The sequence below is a fragment of the Saccopteryx leptura genome, chromosome 2 (assembly GCF_036850995.1).
Source record: "Saccopteryx leptura isolate mSacLep1 chromosome 2, mSacLep1_pri_phased_curated, whole genome shotgun sequence".
In the NCBI taxonomy this organism is placed as follows: Eukaryota; Metazoa; Chordata; class Mammalia; order Chiroptera; family Emballonuridae; genus Saccopteryx; species Saccopteryx leptura.
Genome location: NC_089504.1, coordinates 106,700,419 through 106,720,938, shown reverse-complemented (window position 1 = coordinate 106,720,938; position 20,520 = coordinate 106,700,419). Strand labels below are relative to the sequence as shown.

The 20,520-nt window shown below is 36.9% G+C and overlaps 1 protein-coding gene across 1 annotated transcript in view; it reads left to right on the top strand.

The window, feature by feature from the left end:
• The window catches only part of OTOGL (otogelin like), a 149,202-nt gene that overhangs the window by 55,710 nt on the left and 72,972 nt on the right, over positions 1–20,520 (top strand). Inside the window, exons 20-26 of the mRNA XM_066368488.1 lie at positions 1,731–1,940; positions 4,654–4,819; positions 5,914–5,988; positions 8,493–8,545; positions 10,397–10,559; positions 15,161–15,268; positions 16,008–16,146. Of these exons, the coding sequence (XP_066224585.1) occupies positions 1,731–1,940; positions 4,654–4,819; positions 5,914–5,988; positions 8,493–8,545; positions 10,397–10,559; positions 15,161–15,268; positions 16,008–16,146 (914 nt within the window). The remainder of the gene's footprint in view (positions 1–1,730; positions 1,941–4,653; positions 4,820–5,913; positions 5,989–8,492; positions 8,546–10,396; positions 10,560–15,160; positions 15,269–16,007; positions 16,147–20,520) is intronic.

Below are 20,520 nucleotides of genomic sequence, written 5' to 3'. Positions count from 1 at the left end.
TAAATTCAGAAAAATCCCCAAAGGAAGGAAAATAAATAGATAAAAGCCAATAACTCTGATATGGAGTCTCAAGGATATTTTTCAGAAGAATCTTGTTAAGTCACCCTTTTACTTAATGTCAGTAGAAATACTTTTTCATCTACAAATGCTCAGAGCACACAGCAAAAGTTCATTGATGTATTGCTTTGCTTTGAGGCTCCAGGGGATTAGGGTATACATGCCAGCAGCATGCTGTTAGAATCCAAGTCGTCTGTTTTCACATACGTAGGCATAACAATGCAAAAATATAACACTCAGATAATTACCAGTGTCTCCTTACCAATAATAAATATGTTTAAAATCCTCAGCAAAATAGATGAGTATAATTCATTAGTTTGAAAACACTCTAATCTCTTGGAGCTCCTCTGGACTCTCGAAGACAATGACAATGCAAAGGTTGATTAATTTTAGCTATGAGGAAATCAGTGCAACCTAGGTCCACTATATCAAGGAATCACATAGCCTTTTTCAGAAAAGTGGGATCTAGATTGTATGGTCAGATTTGGTTGCTCTCATAAAGAATTAGCTCTGATCAGTCTTTCTATTTATTTATTTATTTATTTATTTATTTATTTATATTTTTCCAAAGCTGGAAACGGGGAGAGACAGTCAGACAGACTCCCGCATGCGCCCGACCGGGATCCACCCGGCACGCCCACCAGGGGGCGACACTCTGCCCACTAGGGGGCGATGCTCTGCCCCTCCGGGGCGTCGCTCTGTTGCGACCAGATCCACTGTAGTGCCTGGGGCAGAGGCCAAGGAGCCATCCCCAGCGCCTGGGCCATCTTTGCTCCAATGGAGCCTTGCTGCGGGAGGGGAAGAGAGAGACAGAGAGGAAGGAGAGGGGGAGGGGTGGAGAAGCAGATGGGCGCTTCTCCTGTGTGCCCTGGCTGGGAATTGAACCCGGGACCCCTTGCACGCCAGGCCGACGCTCTACCACTGAGCCAACCGGCCAGGGCCATCTGATCAGTCTTTCTAGAAGAAAAAAAATCAACAAATTTTAAGAAATAATTGCACAGCCCCTCCTTCCCAAAGGCCTGGTAGTTCTATTTCATGGCCTTTAGGATATGTTCCAATCCCAATTTCTATTTATCATTTATTTATTTATGCATTCATAGATCCACTTATCAAATGTTGCATTGCACCTTCTGCAGGCATTACATGCAATTACTTCATGACATCTGTCACGTTACCATTCACCTTAGAGACTCCATTGCAATGAGATGATACCCAAACTTTCCTTGATAATTGTGCATTCTAGGAAGTTGCCATCACATCCACAAATGGCATCGTTTTTATCGTGGTTTGATGTCTGGAGACAAGCCTTCCACTACTTATCAATTCTTTATAGTAGAATGGCGGTGATTTTCTAAGACAGTCCTCAGGCAATAAGGTGACTGAAGTAATCAACCCTTCTGTTACTCATGTGATTCAGATAAAACAGTACTTACTTTCCTAAAATATTATTAATATAGATTAAATGCTATCACCAAATATTACCAAAAGTAAAAGCAAACCAACCCCCCACCCCCACCCATTTTAAGCTAAAAATATTGGCTCTTATTAAAAGTAATGTGTAATACAGTATATTTCTAGGAAAACAAAGATGCTTGGCTAGTTCTGGAACTCGATACTTAGGGTTAAGATCAGAATGAGTAAATGAGGTGCTAATGGGGTTCTTTGTCTGTTAGTTGGCTATGCAGCACACTGTGATGTCATCCACCAGGAACTCTTTGCTCCCTGCCACTTCTACATTAGCCCTGGGCTGTACTATCAGCTATGCCGCCACGATGCATGCAAGTGTGGAAGTGCCTGCCTCTGCAATGCCCTCGCCCACTATGCCTACCTCTGTAGTCAGCGTGGTGTTCTCATTGATTTCAGAGCTCACGTTTCATTTTGTGGTGAGTGTGATGTCAGTTGCGCAGATGAGGGCAATCTGATAATACTTTGGAGATTTTTGCATTTGTAATTATTATTTTTATTTTTTTAAGTGGAAAGTCAATATTGCTTAAGTTACTTGAAATATTATAATATTACACAAACATAAAAAAACAAAGTGCTTTGTTTCTTAAAATTGAAGATATGTTGGATAAGATCAATAACTTTTGACTATTTCCTTTATTGTAACTATGGTTTGAAACAGGTAACAAATAATGGGAAAAAGTTGAAAAAATTCTTATAAAATGTCATATCAAAATATGGAAAAGCATGAAGTTTTATAGTGACACAATTGATCTGTAGTTGAATAGAAAAGTTATGGAATAAGCAAGAATTATCTCAAATTCTTGGGGCTCTGATCCTCATGGTTATGGTGTCTGCTGCTGTCATTCATGGTAGATTGTTTTCTTTCCTAGTCATTCTGTAATTTTTTTTATGAGCTAATCTTTATTAGGGCTCTACTCCCCTTCCCCCCACCGCCCCATTAGAATCCCTTGTGACTTGGAGTTCAAGAGCATTACTTCCTCCACCTCTACCCCCCCCCCACACACACACACCATGGCTTCACCAAGCTTTTCCCTGTCATGCCAGAAGGCTTATTAGTCAGTATTAATGTTTTGTTACCTGGTTTGGACTTTCTAAGAACAATAATGTAAATATGCACTGAATGCAAATTCATGTAAGAAACCTGTGCAGGATGTACGTCTGGGATTTTGATTTTTCAGGGAGTACTTGATTTCATCACTGACACCCAGCCGCTACCCCTTGCAGAATTACACAGACTCTCCTAGCATCTTCCTGTACTAGGAGCAGATTTCTAGTCCAGGAGTTGGCAACCTACATACCTTTGGGCTTCCTATGTTTTTGTAAGTCAAGTTTATCGCCCATTTGTTTCCATATTGCTGAGGGCTGCTTTTGAGCAGACAAGGGCAGAGTTGAGTAGTTTTGACAGAGACGGTGTGTCTTGCAAAGCTCAAAATCTTTTGCCATTTGGCCCTTTACAAAAAGTCTGCTGTAGCCCATCTTTGCAACTGAGGATGGAGCTTTTAGGAGGGTCCAAATAAAAGGTCTCCCAATTCCTTGCCTAATAAAGGACCAAGTTGCATTTTATATTCCTACATGAGTTCAATTCAATAGCTCGGTCTTCCTCTCCTCTATTCAGATTTCTGGGTGTTTTTCCCTCTTTACCTCTGGCATCAGGGGATGTTACTGCCCCGCTCCATCTTTTTTTATTACAAGATCAATTATATGTTTAACATAATTTCAATTATGTTTTATCTAGCACTTTCTGAGTATTTCTTTTAGATTACTTTACTTTGCCTTCTGTAATCAGTTCAGTTTGATCTCGAGAAAAATTGAAGGGTTTAGAAAAATGTATAAGCATGATTTAGAAGTCAAAAAGTAAGAGATATGAATATGTGTTGTAAAGTAATGTTCTGCTGGGTTTACATAGAGACACCAAGTCTAAATGAATTTTTAAGGAGTTTTATTAAAAGGAGGAGATTTATTAATTTGCCAGCCGCATATGACAAACATGGGGCAAAGCTGACCCAGATCATGCCCTCCAGAATATAGCCCTGAGGCAGGTTATATACCTTTGATCACACACAGGTTAGTGGGTAAAGGAGGAGGAGGGGAAGGTGACAGAATTCATTAGCAAGTTTATAATATTCATCTATAGGATATATAAAAAATTTCTATATGTTAAAACATATAAGGTAACACAGTAGCAAAAAATGTTGCTTTTCATATTAAAAGACATTTTCAAATCTTTCAGTGTATCTGCTATTCCTTTGTTTAGAGGTATATACATTAACTATATGCCTTCAGGATGGAACAGGGAGCCTACATGGCACCAGGGATAAGCATCTGTGAATGGACCATTTAAAGAAAGAAAGACAGGGGAAGGAAAGGCTTCACTTAATCCCTCTTCCCTTCCCCCGCACCTGGCTAGGTGTTTATTTTCTTCCTTACAGGTGTGGGGGAAGGGAGGGAATTCAAGTTTTCTTTCTACTTCTATTCAAAACCTAGCACAAAATCTTTTTATTTATAATACAGTGCTGTCGTCTATCCTGAGTTGGTGCAAATCACACACAAGTATAGAAATCATATTTACAAAATCTCTCTGTATGCTTAGCTAAGCTTCCTAGTAAAGGGGGTTTTCTACACAGTCTGTCTCTGCATGCCAGAAAAACTCCCTCATTCCTCTCTACGGAAAGGAGAGAGCAAAAAACTTGACTCTTTTTTCTAAACTATTAATGTTAATTTTTCAGTTCTTTGGTACCTTACCACATATGGATCAATAAAGCTGAGTTCTGTCTTCTCTGTAGAAGACAGAAAGTTTACTGAGTTAATGCTTAAGTGAAGCCAGAAAGAAGATGATGTCAGGATAGCCATCTGTAGATTTGAAATGTGAGGACAGGGAGTTGATTTAGACAAATAAAATACCTTAAATGTTTTTTAAAAATGATGGTACAGACTATTTGAGAATGTCTTCTTTAAAAAATATTTTCAAAATCCAAATCTTATTTTTCTGTGATACTTCTGTGAAAGCAAAGCTTGTAATTAATTAGCTAATATCTGTTAGACTAGAGGATTCTGTAATGACCTATAACTCAGCACAAAATGCTTCTGTACCCCATGGCACTCTGTCTCACGCTGCTCCTTCCTCCGCAGGGGTGGTGTGTCAGAAAGGCATGCTGTACCACCACTGCTCCTCCCTGTGTCCTCGGTCTTGCCTTGCCCTCTCCTCCCCCGAGCCCTGCATTGAAGACTGTGCTGAAGGCTGCAACTGTCCTGAAGGCAAATACTATGAAGACACACTTCACTTCTGCGTGCCCATGTAAGTCACAGACATGGGCTGACGGCATCCAGATTGGATCTCTTCTTTCTCTTCCAGGTTAAATGAGCTTCATGCCTGTTTCTGTTCTTTCCTTCTTAACTCTGACTCAGCATCATGTATTGGAAAAAAATAATTTTCTCCATGATAGAACAGTCGCTTTTCCCACTAAATTAATTGTGCATAGATGAAAAGATCTATGTGTGAGCCATTTCTTTAATACTTCCTAATGTTTTTACCTTATTTATTTTTAACCCTGTACTTATTGACAAATAGCTACAGAAAGAGCTAAGGAATCTGATGGCTAATTCCGGAGTATACTTCTACTTCTTCTTATCATATCAAAATTAATAACAAGGTTTATGTTTCACTGTCATGGACAAATTTTAGTAGCAGTACTGCAATGTCTGTCAGCATTCGGAAATTTCCCAAAACTTGCATGAGAGAAAGACTTTTGTCTTGCACATCAGGTTAAATGAGGTGTCAGTTATGTTTTTCTGAGTCACATTCAGGGATTAACATAGCACAGTTTGTATTGTGACTAAAACAATACAGATTTTTTTTTATTTTAGGAAACAAAATCTGAAGCTATACAGGACTTCACATTCAAATGGTTTCTGCCATTTATATGACAGAACTGCAAGTAGTCTTATAAAATGATGTTATCCTTAGGGTGTGCCTTAAAATTACCAATACAGAGCATGGGAACCACTTGAGTTTTAGTGTTTTTTAAAATTTAATGTATATATCCTATTTTATTAATTAAAAAAAAAAATCTAGTGAGAGGAGGGGAGACAGTGAGACAGATTCCCGCATGGGACCGAGTGGGATCTACCCTGCAATCCCCATCTGGGGCCGATGCTTCAGACCACCCGAGCTATCAGTGCCTGGGGCCACGCTCAAACCAATGGAGCCACAGGCTGTGGGAGGGGAGGAGGGAGTGAAGGGGGAGAGGGGAGAAGCAGATGGTCACTTCTCCTGTGCACCTCGACTGGGGATCAAACCCAGTATTTCTACACGCTGGGCCAATGCTTCATCCACTGAACTACCGACCAGGGCCTATTTTATTAATTTAACTTCTTTTTTTTTATTTCTAGATTTCACTGCCGGTGTCATTACAGGGGCAGCATTTATCAACCTGGAGAGCTTATCCCAACAGCCTCAGGCTTATGGTAGATTTTAGTGATGGTGATTGTACTTGATAAATAACATATATGATGTAATTTCTTGAACAAAATTGTAAATTGAAATATGACTACTGTAATAATGCAAGTTACTGAGGGGATTTGTTTTGTGGTTTATCCATGGGCTTAAAAAAAAAAGCAATTCTAAAATGTATTTAACTACCATGTGACATGCCGGCGTCAGTGTACTGCCCTCCTAGGAACATAGATGCTGGTGAGATGACACTTATTACTAGGATAACACTCATTTGGGTTGTAACCTGTCTGTTAGATATCCAGACATGTCCCTGCAGCAGTCCACATTGATCTATATCCAGCTCCTGACATTCCTTTTTTTAGTTCTGCCATAGGTGCCAACAGATAATAATAGACAGTGGATAATAGTAAAACCAATGATAAGAATAATGATATCTCACCATTACGACACATTGTCTGTACTCCTGGCATCATTCTAAGTGTTTTATATCTATTACTAAACCCCTCATAACTATAACCCTCAAAGATAAATACCGTTGCTGTATCCCCAGTTTGCAGATTATAAAATGAGGCACAGGCAGTTAAGTAATGGGGGAACAAAGCCAAGATTCAAGCCTAAGCACCAGGGCTCTGCGGTGATTGTTCCATTGCCTACCTTGCTCAGCATCTTGTTTTATATGCACAGCAGTGAACTGTTTATTCTCAGTTTATCTTTATTGTGATCTCCATCTCCCTTTCTTCTATCCCTTCAATCAAGATGCAAAGGCAGTCAGCTCTTAGATCTTTCTCTAGCAAGTTGAACTACTAGGCACAGTTTTCCAAGCCAGAAATCTGAAAGTCATTTTTCGACTCCTTCCTCCTGCTCAACACCCCTAACCAATAAATCCCCAACTATTGTGGATTTTACTTTCTGCAAACAGTTGAAATCTCTTCTTTCCTTGGGCTCTGCCTTCACAATTCCTCTTCCTGTCTCTTCCCCTCTCTTTCCTGGACTTCCTGTCTCTACCTGGTCTTTTTGCCTCTAGTTTTGTCTCTTTCATTTTGCCATGGTGTTATTGCTCTCTTAAATTGAAGATAATTGAAGTTATTTTTAGTAAATTGGCAAAACAAAACAAAGCAAATGAAGGAATCATTCCTCCTCAATGAGAACAAAAATCCTATTAATGTTAATGACCTCATTTGTCGTTCCTCTGAAAAATGTCCCAGAATGAGTATGGCATAGAAAAGCTGGCTCTGTACTCAGAGCTATCTGTGTCAGCTCCTCTCTGCCATTACAGTATGAGTAAATCACACCTGCAAGTGTCATCCTAGTGTAGATGACATATAAGCATATTTTTCATGTGATGTAGCCCTTATATATTAGTCAGCTTCTTCATCTGGGTTCAAACATAGAACATATGATCTGGTTCAAAGCTGGAGGTAAACTGTTTATGTTGGAGCTTTTGCGAATTGGTGTGTTGTTCCTTATCATAATGGCTCCTTTCTTTTCTTTTCTTTTCTTTTCTTTTCTTTTCTTTTCTTTTCTTTTCTTTTCTTTTCTTTTCTTTTCTTTTCTTTTTTCCCCCCTTATTAAGTGAGAGGCAAGGAGGCAGAGACAGACTCCCGCATGTGCCCAACCAGCCAGCCCCCTACCGGGTGATGCTCTGCCCATCTGGGGCCATGTTGCTCAGTCATGCAGCCATCCTCAGCTCCCAGGGCCAGTTGGCTTAAACATTCAAGCCATGGCTGTAGAAGGAGAATAGAGAGAGAGAGAGAGAGAGACAGAGAGAGAGACAGAGACAGAGACAGAGACAGAGAGAGAAGGGGAGGAGTATAGAAGTAGATGGTTGCTTCTCCTGTGTGCCCTGACTGGGAATCAAATCCGGAACTTCCACACACCAGGCTGATGATCTACCAACTGAACTAACTGGGCTAGGCTTCATGATAACTTCTTAAAGGAGTTTCAGGATTAATTTTTGCCTGTATTTGTTTTTTTTCCTATGCCATGACTTTAGAATTTAAGTTGCAAGGAAGACGTGACTTCATTCTATTTTCACTGCTGCTGCCAGAAGGGTTTTTCTAGAGTTCAGACCAACCATATCACTTCTCTGGTTAAGGTCAAAGGTGTACCTCCCAGGCAAAGTCTTAGTGTCTGAGTAGCAGCTGGCCTTTGCCTCTTTCCCCTGCCACTTCTTGCATCACACTTTGTTACCAAGAATTCTGCTCTATGTCAGAGTGGTTTATACTATGTTTCCACTGAGGATTATAGCCTTCCTACTTGAGTAAAGACTATGAATTTCAGTTTTTGCATTCTCATGCCTATCACAGCGCCCCATACATGTGAGTGTTTGATAAAAATGTGTTGAACTGAAATAGCTCTCTTCAAATTGGACCTAAGCCAGTAAGTTATTTATAAATAAAAATTCTATGGGAAAAAAATAGCATATATATATATTCAATCAATTTTTACACAGTTTATTGTTTTCAAAAAACAAAAAAATAGATTTGGAATGATAATATTTGTTTATCTTTACCAGCCAATGTTCAAATGGTACTGTGAAGTGTGATGAGCTAGCAACGCCCTCTACTGGTAAGATCTAGACACTTTTTTTTTCCTTAAGGAGAATGTGGCTCTCTTACTGCTCCCACTTTTCTGGCAGTCTTTATAATCCATCACAGCCCTCGGTGTTAATATACATGAAAGTAGCCTGGGGAAAGTTTCTCAGCTTGGTGCTCCAGTGCTTCCTAACTTTTTCCACATTGTAAATTATAATATTTGTGTAAGACAATCAGGGTTGAACATATAAGGCTGCTTAGGGGCAGAGGTGGTCAACCCAAGGATGCTGCCTAGATTTTGCCTATTCCAGAATCAACCCTGGTGCCCCAGACTTTAGGGATATGCATCTTGGCACCTGTCATAACCCACTTGTGCTACAGAAGTTGTGAAACTACTGTAGACTAGCACTTTTCAAATATTAATGCACATACAATTCCCTGGGGATCTTGTTAGGAACTGATTCTGATTCAGCAGATTGGGGTGATGCCTGAGAGTCTACATTTCTGTCAAAGGTCAAGGCTCTAGCACCCCTCACTTTAAAAGAGGCATGTAAATGACCTGCTGCCATCTCTCTTCAGACTGCCATTTTGTACTTGTATATCATTCCTGAAGATCTTATATATTTGGTGATGCTATATTATTTATTTTCACCATACAAAAAGCTTCCAAATTTTAGCCACTGTGGAGAAATTCTAGGCAAATAATAAAAAACACTACTTTTTTTTTTAAGTGAAAGGAGGGGACATAGTGAGACAGACTCTTGCATGCCCCTCAACCAGGATCCACCTGGCAACCCCAGTCTAGGGCTGATGCTCAAATCAACAGAGCTACTTTTAGTGCCTGGGGATGACACTTGGACCAACTGAGCCTCTGTCTGTGAGAGGGGAAGAGGGAGAGAAGGGGGAGAGGGAGGGAGACAGAAGCATATTGTTGCTTCTCTCATGTGCCCTGACTGGGAATCAAATCCAGGACATCCATATGCTGGGCCAATGCTCTATCTACTGAACCAGCTAGCCAGGGCCAACAACACTACTTTCATTGATTTTAATGGACAGAAAGAGCATAAGCAGTTAACACTAATTGTGAGCTATTGCTTTGTTATTTATTTGCATGGTCTTATATATATTATTACAGATTAGTTTTGAATTATATGTCCTGGATTTACTCTCTAAGGGTTCAGTTTTTCTAGGGCTTCTTTTAGTGTATGTTCATGGAGCACAAACATATTTGATAGCTTCTTGCCCCATTTGCTTCCAAGGTGGCTCAGACTTAAAGAAGGAGAAATCCAGGTGGCCAGATTTCTTACAGAGGAATCCACAAGATTTGGTCCTTTAAGCCCCATATTAGGGATCGTATTTAATTTCTCCAAGCCCAAAATCTTTCTGGAGGAATTTGTAGTTCCTACCCTATGTATAACTATGTTCACTTCTGCGCTTCCACAGTCTAGTGAGGACTGATGTCAACAATGGCGCAGAGGTGAAGCAAGATCGAAAAGTATTGTGTGTTTGTTGTAAACACACAGATATGTAAAGTGTAAACATACTAATTGTTATTCTTCAAAAGTTGAGGATATGTATTTGGATTAATCAAAATATCCTGTTTTTTGACCTTAGAAAATTATATACTAGTTGTTTAGTTATTTCATTATGGAAAGAAAGCTAAACTCAAAATAGGTTTTGGAAATTTAGGTGTGTATAAAGGGAATCTGGCTAGAGAATGTTTTTAAGCTCATCAACCAAACATCGCAGAGTAACAGAATCACTTAATAACAACTGCTAAAATATTCTAAGGTGACTTATAGTTTGATACAAATGCACTTCAACATGATTGTCTACGGAGTGAATACAAACTTATGGGTATTTTGTCTGTGCCTTGTCCCTAAAGTTCATGCCTGCCCCGAGGGAAAAGTGTATTTTGACTGCAGGCTTCCTGATCCTGAATTGCCAGCTGGTGGTGTCAATTGTGAGATTACGTGTGCAAACCTGGCCATGAACTTCACTTGCGCCCCCTCCTCACCCTGCATAAGTGGCTGTGTTTGTGCTCCGGGGTAAGCCTCTTTTTCTTGATAATGCAAAACGTACAGGATTTAATAAAAACCACAAGAGCACTTAAAACGTTATCTACAGAAATTGTTGTTCTGGTTGACTGGTGGTTAAGCAGTTGGTAACTAGAAGACTATTGTAATCATTGTTTTGTGTTCATGTAACATCTCACATATGTTATCTGTAAGATGTTACATATACATATTAATGTAACATGTAATTAAATAAAGTCACTCATGTTAGGTGTGCAATATTAAAGTAATACAATATGTGAATATTATTTGGGTAATACAATATTAAAATATTAATACAGTATTAATATAGTATTAAAGTAAAACAAGATCACTGAAGCAATAAGTAATACAGTGAATTGATGAGAGAATTCATTTTAGGATGAACTTAACATTTATTCCCTGATGCAACTGCAATTTTGGGAAAGTGATACTAAACCACTCTTCATTCCCTACACTTGAGTGCTATCTTCTGTGTATTCTGTTGCGCTATTACTGTTGGCCTTAAATTATACTGATGATGCCAACTTCTTTATCTAATGGAGGCTAAAGAAAGTGGTGTGTTGAGGCTGTATGGAGCAGTGGTTAGTGTAAGGTCGGTGGATAATGGGGGATGGTCACGTGGGGAACTCAGAACCGTGAACTTTGGCTAGGACTACCCACAACCAAGTGCGCCAAAGGAGGCTTCACAGGAACCGTTTGGAAAAAAGCAACCATCTACCAGCCAGTGGGATTTCATCACATCATGTTAGCTCGACTTCCCTAGAGGGACCCCTTTAAATATCTCCCACGCGGTTTAATTCGTGCAACTTCCCTGGCCTCCATCTTTCTTTCTTCGGGGCCAGGGAACCTTGCTGGGTGGGATGTGCGCTCTGTACTCAATAAAGCCATTGCTATTTCACACTTGGTGGCTCCAGCTGTTCCTTCCTTCTCGGCGGGAAAAAATACCTTACTGTTAGCATAGGCAGTTCTGGCTCAGATACTCCAGAGTTGAAAACCCAGCTCTGGTGATATTAGCTGAGTGATTTTCTGCAAGTTTTCTTAAAGTCTCAGTTAGGCATTATGAGATGCGGGGTGTGTGTGTGTGTGTGTGTGTGTGTGTGTACACTAAAAAAAATATGGGTCGCTATTTTATGGCAGCATAATCTTCTCTTACCTTTGTAAATTTTCTTTAGTAGCAGGAATTTGTAGTCAGAGCTATTTGCTTTCTGGCAGGCCTGCTTACAATATGGCCTCACTGGCCCTTCCTTTTCTAGTAATGAATAGAGGCTGTGCTCAGAGGGAGAGCCACCTAAGGCAAATAGGTCAGTCATTCTTCCTCGATGAGCATATTAACACAAAAAGGTTCCTGGGCTCAGTTCATACAAAGCATAAGCAAAGAAGAGAAAGGTTTTGTGGTCTGTTTCCCAGGAGAGTCACATTTGTCTCAATGGTCCCCATCTAGAGGAGGTTGAAGAGCCAAGTACTTGGAACTTTACCAATCTCTTTAGAAAGGAAGAACACAGGCGGAGATTAAAAGAACAGCCCATACGTGGGAGAATAAAGGCAGGTAGAAATCAGGTCGTAGAGTAGATGAACAAGGAAGACATTTTAGTAAAAAGAACAAGGAAGATAAAACCTTTATTATGATAAAATAATTGAAACCTACATCATTGCTTATTTATTTGATTTGATTATGATCATTACAGATGCATGGCTGATTAAAAGTACATACTAATTTTGTTTCATATGCTTGTGGTTGATGCTATTATTTTTTTTTAAATATCTATTTGCTGTCACTTTTTCTCTTTGAGTTCAAAAATGATTTATTTATTTACTAGTCAAGTCTTATCACAAAATCTTATATTTTCTCCCGCTTTCTATTACTGTATTAAATAAATATAATTAGGATTGACTAAGAGGCCTCTGACTGATTTAGAAATAATTTTGTTATCCTGAACTTTTTATTATAAAGTTGTTTATGGTAATATGATTTATATTGTCTTCTGTGTAATTGTGTTGGCTTATTTTAGAACAATAAACTTATAACTTATTTTCATGAGGCTCTTAAGAGTGCCAACAATTCATTGACTATAAAAGAACTATATACCTTAGTTTAGAAGTCCCTGTGGATTAAAGAAAGACAAAGTAATATAGTCAAGTCATATAAAATTGGGTTCAAATACTGGTCCACTTTCTTATTAACAGAAGTATGTCAGAACTTTTCTTTTTTTAAAAAATGAGTGTAATAATCTACTTCATGCCTGCAGCATGCCAGCCATATGGTAGGTGCTCAGGAAATGTTTTATTACTTACCCTGCTTCCCAACTCTGCTTAAACAGATAACTTACAAGTAATTTAGAGCTTCCTTCTTCCTTCTTTCAGTTTTGATTAGTTATAAAAAACTCATTAATCATCAGTATAATCACTTGAAGGTACTACTTTGGCTGGGTATATAGAGATTGTGGTGCATTCAGGCAAGACATCCCTCATTTAAAGAATGGGACAGCCCATGCTTATGAAGCACTTCATGTGTGGAACACTGTTAAGCTACAAAGATGGTGGACACAAAAGCACATATAGAACAATGGAATCTACCTTATAAGGTTGTCAGTAGAATTAGATGAGTTAGTGATGTGTTTAACATGATTAAAATAGTGAATGAGCCATAATAAACACTGGAAAATATTAGTTATTTTTTAAATCTCTGTTAGACATTTAATGAAATATTTGCCATTCATTGTGATGAATCCTCTAATAAATGGTTTACAAATTGCTATGTATAAAAGTGTGTGGGACATAAAAGATTGCAGTGAAACGATTGTGCTAAATTAAATTGAATCTTAAATGATGAGACAAGGTCTTTAAGGCAAAGCAGGGGAGGGGAAGTGTTTCTAGGCACAGGAGAAATGCACTGTCCAGGGAAAGTGGCTAAAAGTTTGAGAGGGTTGAAGTGAGAAATTATGGACTTTATGGCATTATTATCTGAAAGAAATCTAAATGAGATAATGCCTCATTTATATAGATAAGCTCATTTATTTACCTTAACAATTAAGTATCTGCTATGTACTAAATGTTGGGATGTAGCCTTTAGCAAGATATTCAGGGTCTTCCCAAGTGGAGTTTAAAGTCAAATGACAAAATATACATTGAATAAGAAATGAAAGTGCTGTGTTAGGTGAGCTATGAGAATGAAAGCAGAACACTAAAAGACTATGATTGTTTCTATTTGAGAGAAGTAAGAATTCAGAATTCTCTACATCTATGCTAATTTTTATAAGCATTGAATTATAACATTTTAAAACAAATTCAGAAAAAAACTTTATATCATTTACCTATTTTAGTAATTACTTTTTATTATTTTACTATTATTTTATCAATAATATATTTAATTTTTATTTTATTTTATAATTAAATTATATTTAATATTTTTTATGAAAATAATTTTTGAAAAATATTTTAATAATAGTGGAAAATATATATATATTAAGATTATTGAAATATATATATTTATTTCATCTTCATGTCTATATATATATATATTTTTTTTTTGTATTTTTCTGAAGTTGGAAACGGGGAGGCAGTCAGACAGACTCCCGCATGCACCCGACTGGGATCCACCCAGCATGCCCACCAGGGGGCGATGCTCTGCCCATCTGGGGTGTCACTCTGCCGCAATCAGAGCCATTCTAGCGCCTGAGGCAGAGGCCACAGAGCCATCCTCAGCGCCCGGGCAAACTTTTGCTCCAATGGAGCCTTGGCTGCAGGAAGGGAAGAGAGAGACAGAGAGGAAGGAGAGAGAGAGGGGTGGAGAAGCAGATGGGAGCTTCTCCTGTGTGCCCTGGCTGGGAATCGAACCCGGGACTCCCACACGCCAGGCCGACGCTCTACCACTGAGCCAATCGGCCAGGGCCTTCAAAATATTTTGATAATATACCATGTCTTCCTTAAATTGGATATTTTATTTTAATTTTTATATTCATAGATATAATAAAATATTTTTTATGGAGTAATATTTTAGAAGACAATAACACCTTAAATAAAACCAACATTCAAAACTTGATATTTTAACAATAGAGAATGTGAAAGCATTGATATAATGATTTCTTATTAAAAACACACCTGAACTAAATTCTTATAATTTTAACTTTAAACACCGACAAAAGAAGCTTTTGATTCCTCTCTGTGTGTTCCATAACAAAAATGTTGTACATTTTATAATTCACTATTTTATCAAAAAATTGTTAGACCCACAGATTCTATTTTTAAGTAGTATATATTGAACAAAGGGTCACTCATTACCTCTTTATATGATTTTTTTTTTATCCCAGAATAGTTTAGTTTACTCAGGAATTTAGGCTTTTTCTCCCTTTTATTGTATTCAGTGATAATGAAGGTTTAAAATGATCATGTCCAATCATTTGTCTGGCATTTACTTTCTACTGTGATACGCAAGGTACTGTAAGCGGGGGATCAAGTCTGGATTCAACCCTTCAATAGGCTAGATAGATAGAACATGCCTATGAGAGATGTTTTCAATATGACACGATTACTGATTTCTTTTAAAACTGAAATTTGTAGTTTATACTATATAGCATTTATTCTTCTTTTGGAAGAATGGCAGAGCACAAAGGAAAGTGTTATGTTCCTGAAAGCTGTCCGTGTATCTGGAAAGACTGGGAGTACCTCTCGGGAGAAGTGATTGCTACACCATGTTATACCTGGTAATGAGATTCATTTATTCCACAAAATAAATGTCCTAAGCAATTGTATTAATAAGTTTTGATCATTGTGTATTTACTTGGACTGACTTCAGTAAAAAAATCAAGCTTGAGTAAGATTTTAAAAGTATTCAAGCATCAATAGAGAGCTACTGTCTACAGGGGCATCATTACCATTATTTTTATGCATAGTTGTTTCACTCAGAGGGAAAATGTAAAATATGACAATTTGAAGATTTTAATAAGAAAAAATATCTCAAGTTTATAAGAAAATGGTAAATATTTCAAAGAGAAGGTCACATTTAATGGAGGGTTTTCTGTTTGGGAATAAACCAAAATAATATCATAGAATAAATTAAAATATAACTTTCTTAAAATATGGATCAAGATTCTAAGCTCATGAATAAAATCACACCTAATGAATTTAAATAGATTCAAGTATTGAAGATGGTATTGCGATCTTTTGGCTAGCAGCATGCCTGTGTTCAATATTTCATTCCACTGTTTTCAGTGTGACCCCGGCACAATTTCTAGGCTTGGTTGAGGTGTCTGATAATTTATTTAAGCAAAGTGGTAAATATATGCCTAATTTGTCAGTGTAATGTTATGAGAACAAATTGGCAAAATTTATGAAGGCTATTGGCTCAACAAATGCTCTTGAATGCAAAGATGTTTATGTTACTTAAAAAACATTAATTAAAGTCATGTTTCTCCAGTTGTAAATGGTGTTATTTTCTGATAGTGTCTGTCGACGAGGAATGTTTAATTGCACATACTATCCATGCCCAGCAGTGTGTACGATATATGGGGATCGGCATTATCATTCTTTTGATGGACTAGAATACGACTATATTGGTGATTGCCAGGTATTTTTAATAAAGGTATGTTTACTTATACTTTTACACAATTACTTATACTTTTATTTGCAATTCTATAAAGACAATATAGAAAACAAGTATGCCAGGCTATGGTATATCAAATCTGTATATCATTAATATAATCTATAAAAGTTGTATATACAATGGTATTGATATTATGATTCTCATAACCAGGAACTGTAAATTTAAACCTAAATATCTGACCAGTACTAATAGTTTCCAGACTTAGAACACATATAGTCCTTTATATTTCTGCCATTGTATTTTATAAGATACTCTGTAATGTCACATTTCCATGTATAGTTTAAGATTTTATTTCCCACGCAACTTTTTGTAAAGTGTCCTGTTTCTGTTTAGATCTTTTAAAACATGCTAAATTTCACTTCCTAATAATTATATCAATTATATTGCCTCCTTTTTTTATAGCTTCAATTAAATAATTGGTTTTATGACTAAAAAAAGTTCAACTTATTTATAAATGATGAGCCAATTCTGAAATTTTCTGTGCTTCTGTTTTCTCGTTTGTAAAATGAAGATAATAATTGGCTCTATCTCCAGGGGTTAGTTCTTAGCATTAACTGAGATAAATATATGCAGAACTCTCAGATAGTGCTTGATAGGTAGTTACTACACAATAAATGTCATTTTTTATTTTTATTGTCTTAGTTTGTGAATGCAACTACAAGCCATTAAATAATGTATTGGACTATGTATTGTTTATGGTTGTAGCAATCAAAACTCATTATTCTCAATTCTAGACATGTTACATTGCTATGTTTTGGTATACCCCAGGCTTTGGGTATTCAATAAAAATCCTTCAAATTTCCCATATGCTTACTCTATTTGGACTTTCTGTACATTGATGCATTTTCTCAGGGTATTTTCTGTATCAAAATGATGTTTCTGGTTTACATTTATCCGTGCTATTCCTTGCATTCCATTGTACTTATAGTCATCACGTCAGAAGTCAGCAGCTCATTTTACTCTGATTACTTTATATATGCTCAACCTGATTATGCATCATTGTATGTCCATTATTTTTGAGTTCCTCGTACGGACTAGCACAATTATGGTGACATTGTAAAATCTGAAAAATTGCCAGTTCAATTTTTTAAGACTCTACTAGAGGGAGAAACCACAAGCTCACACTTAATTTCTATATTTTTTGCTCCATAAGATGCACCTTTTTTACCCCAAAAAGTGGAGGGGAAAATGCCTGCTTATGGAGCAAAGAATACGGTATTTTATTAAATATTTTAACATTACCATTTGGCTCAGAATATTTTTTTTCTTATTTTTCTCCTTAAAACCCTAGATGTGTCTTATGGTCAGGTACATCTTATGGAGCGAAAAATACGGTAGTAATCTAATGTTTGCTATAAATGGATATAAATGCTTTCAGCACAAAATATACAGAGAGCAGGACTTTTTAAACATTAGTATTAGAGTATATCATCTAAAGATTTTGTATAATACAGATTCTGATTCCATGGGTTTGGAGCAGGATCTTGGACTCTACAGTTATTAATAAGCGATCACATTTTTCTATGTCCAGGGCCCACTGTTTAAGTAGCAAGGAGACAGAACATTTTCTTCTTTAAGAACCTGATTTTAATTACTTTTGAAACTTCCCTCTTATTCTAAATAGTAAACTTTAAGTCACATGTGGGGAAACACAGGTATTGTTGACAATATCATGTCAAACATGACATGTTTCCATTGGAGGTATCATTAATGTTAGTTAAAGATGCTTTTTATTGGTATTATTTTAAGTCATAAAACAAACATTTTGGCAGACTTCATTTTCATTTTTGATGAAAACCATGAATTTTCTTCCATGAAAAATACAGATATTAAAAAACAACATTTTACAATGAATTTTCAGGGTTCGTAAGACTACAGAAGCCCATCCATGAAACTAAAATGTAAAATTAGAAACCTGATTCTAGATAGCATGTTCATAGTGGATGAGGGGGGAGTGGCCAAAAGAAGGGGAGGGTGAGGTGAGAGGTAAGGGGATTGGATTTAGAGTGATTGGGGCTAAATAATATTTGCTCAAACTAAAGATTTCCTAAACTAAAATTGACTTTTCTTTTTTAATTTTTTTAAATTTTTCTTTTTTTTAATAAATAAACTTTTATTAATGTTAATGGGGCGACATCAATAAACCAGGGTACATATATTCAAAGAAAACATGTGCAGGTTATCTTGTCATTCAATTATGTTGCATACCCATCACCCAAAGTCAGATTGTCCTCTGTCACCTTCTATCTAGTTTTCTTTGTACCCCTCCCCCTCCCCCTTTTCCTCTCCCTCCTTCTCTTCTGCACCCCCTCCCCCCCACCCCCGGTAACCACCACACTCTTGTCCATGTCTCTTAGTCTCGTGTTTATGTCCCACCAATGTATGGAATCATGTAGTTCTTGTTTTTTTCTGATTTACTTATTTCACTCCGTATAATGTTATCAAGATCCCACCATTTTGTTGTAAATGATCTGATGTCATCATTTCTTATGGCTGAGTAGTATTCCATAGTGTATATGTGCCACATCTTCTTTATCCAGTCTTCTATTGACGGGCTTTTTGGTTGTTTCCATGTCTTGGCCACTGTGAACAATGCTGCAATGAACATGGGGCTACATGTGTCTTTACGTATCAATGTCTCTGAGTTTTGGGGGTATATACCCAGTAGAGGGATTGCTGGGTCATAAGGTAGTTCTATTTTCAGTTTTTTGAGGAACCGCCATACTTTCTTCCATAATGGTTGTACTACTTTACATTCCCACCAACAGTGAATGAGGGTTCCTTTTTCTCCACAGCCTCTCCAACATTTGCTATTACCTGTCTTGTTGATAATAGCTAATCTAATAGGTGTGAGGTGGTATCTCATTGTAGTTTTGATTTGAATTTCTTTGATAACTAATGAAGATGAGCATCTTTTCATATATCTGTTGGCCATTTGTATTTCTTCCTGGGAGAAGTGTCTGTTCATGTCCTCTTCCCATTTTTTTTATTGGACTGTTTGTTTGTTGTTGAGTTTTATGAGTTCTTTTTATATTTTGGATATTAGGCCCTTATCTGAGCTGTTGTTTGAAAATATCATTTCCCATTTAGTTGGCTGTCTGTTTATTTTGTTGTCAGTTTCTCTTGCTGAGCAAAATCTTTTTAGTCTGATGTAGTCCCATTCATTTATCTTTGCCTTCACTTCTCTTGCCTTTGGAGTCAAATTCATAAAATACTGTTTAAAACCCAGGTCCATGAGTTTAGTACATATGTCTTCTTCTATGTACTTTATTGTTTCAGGTCTTATATTTAGGTCTTTGATCCATTTTGAATTAATTTTAGTACAAGGGGACAAGCTGTAGTCGAGTTTCATTCTTTTGCATGTGGCTTTCCAGTTTTCCCAGCACCATTTGTTGAAGAGGCTTTTTTTTCTCCATTGTGTGTTGTTGGCCCCTTTTTTGAAAATTATTTGACCATATATATGTGGTTTTATTTCTGGACTTTCTATTCTGTTCCATTGGTCTGAGTGTTTATTTTTCTGCCAATACCATGCTGTTTTGATTGTTGTGGCCCTATAATATAGTTTGAAGTCAGGAATTGTAATGCCCCCAGCTTCATTCTTTTTTCTTAGGATTGCTTTGGCTATTTGGGTTTTTTTGTAGTTCCATATAAATCTGATGATTTTTTGTTTCATTTCTTTAAAAAATGTCATTAGAATTTTGATGGGAATTGCATTAAATTTATAAATTGCTTTGGGTAATATGGCCATTTTGATTATATTTATTCTTCCTATCCAAGAACAAGGAATATTTTTCCATCTCATTGTATCTTTTTTGATTTCCCTTAACAGTGATCTGTAGTTTTTGTTATATAGGTCCTTTACATTCTTTGTTATGTTTATTCCTAGGTATTTTATTTCTTTTGTTGCAATCATGAAGGGGATTACTTTTTTGAGTTCCTTTTCTAATATTTCATTGTTGGCATATAGAAAGGCTATGGACTTTTGTATATTAATTTTGTATTCTGTGACCTTACTATTATTGGTTTATGTTTCTAGTAATCTTTTTTGTGGAGTCTTTGGGGTTTTTGATGTATGGGATCATATTATCTGCAAAAAGTGATACCTTTTCTTCTTCTTTTCTGATATAGATGCCTTTTATTTCTTTCTCTTGTCTGATTGCTCTGGCCAGAACTTCTAGCACACGTTAAATAAGAGTGGAGAGAGTGGACAACTCTGTCTTGTTCCTGATTTAAGGTGGAAAGTCCTCAGTTTTATGCCATTTAATATGATGTTGGCTGATGGTTTATCATATATGGCCTTTATCATGTTGAGATATTTTCCTTCTGTACCCATTTTGTTGAGTGTCTTAAACA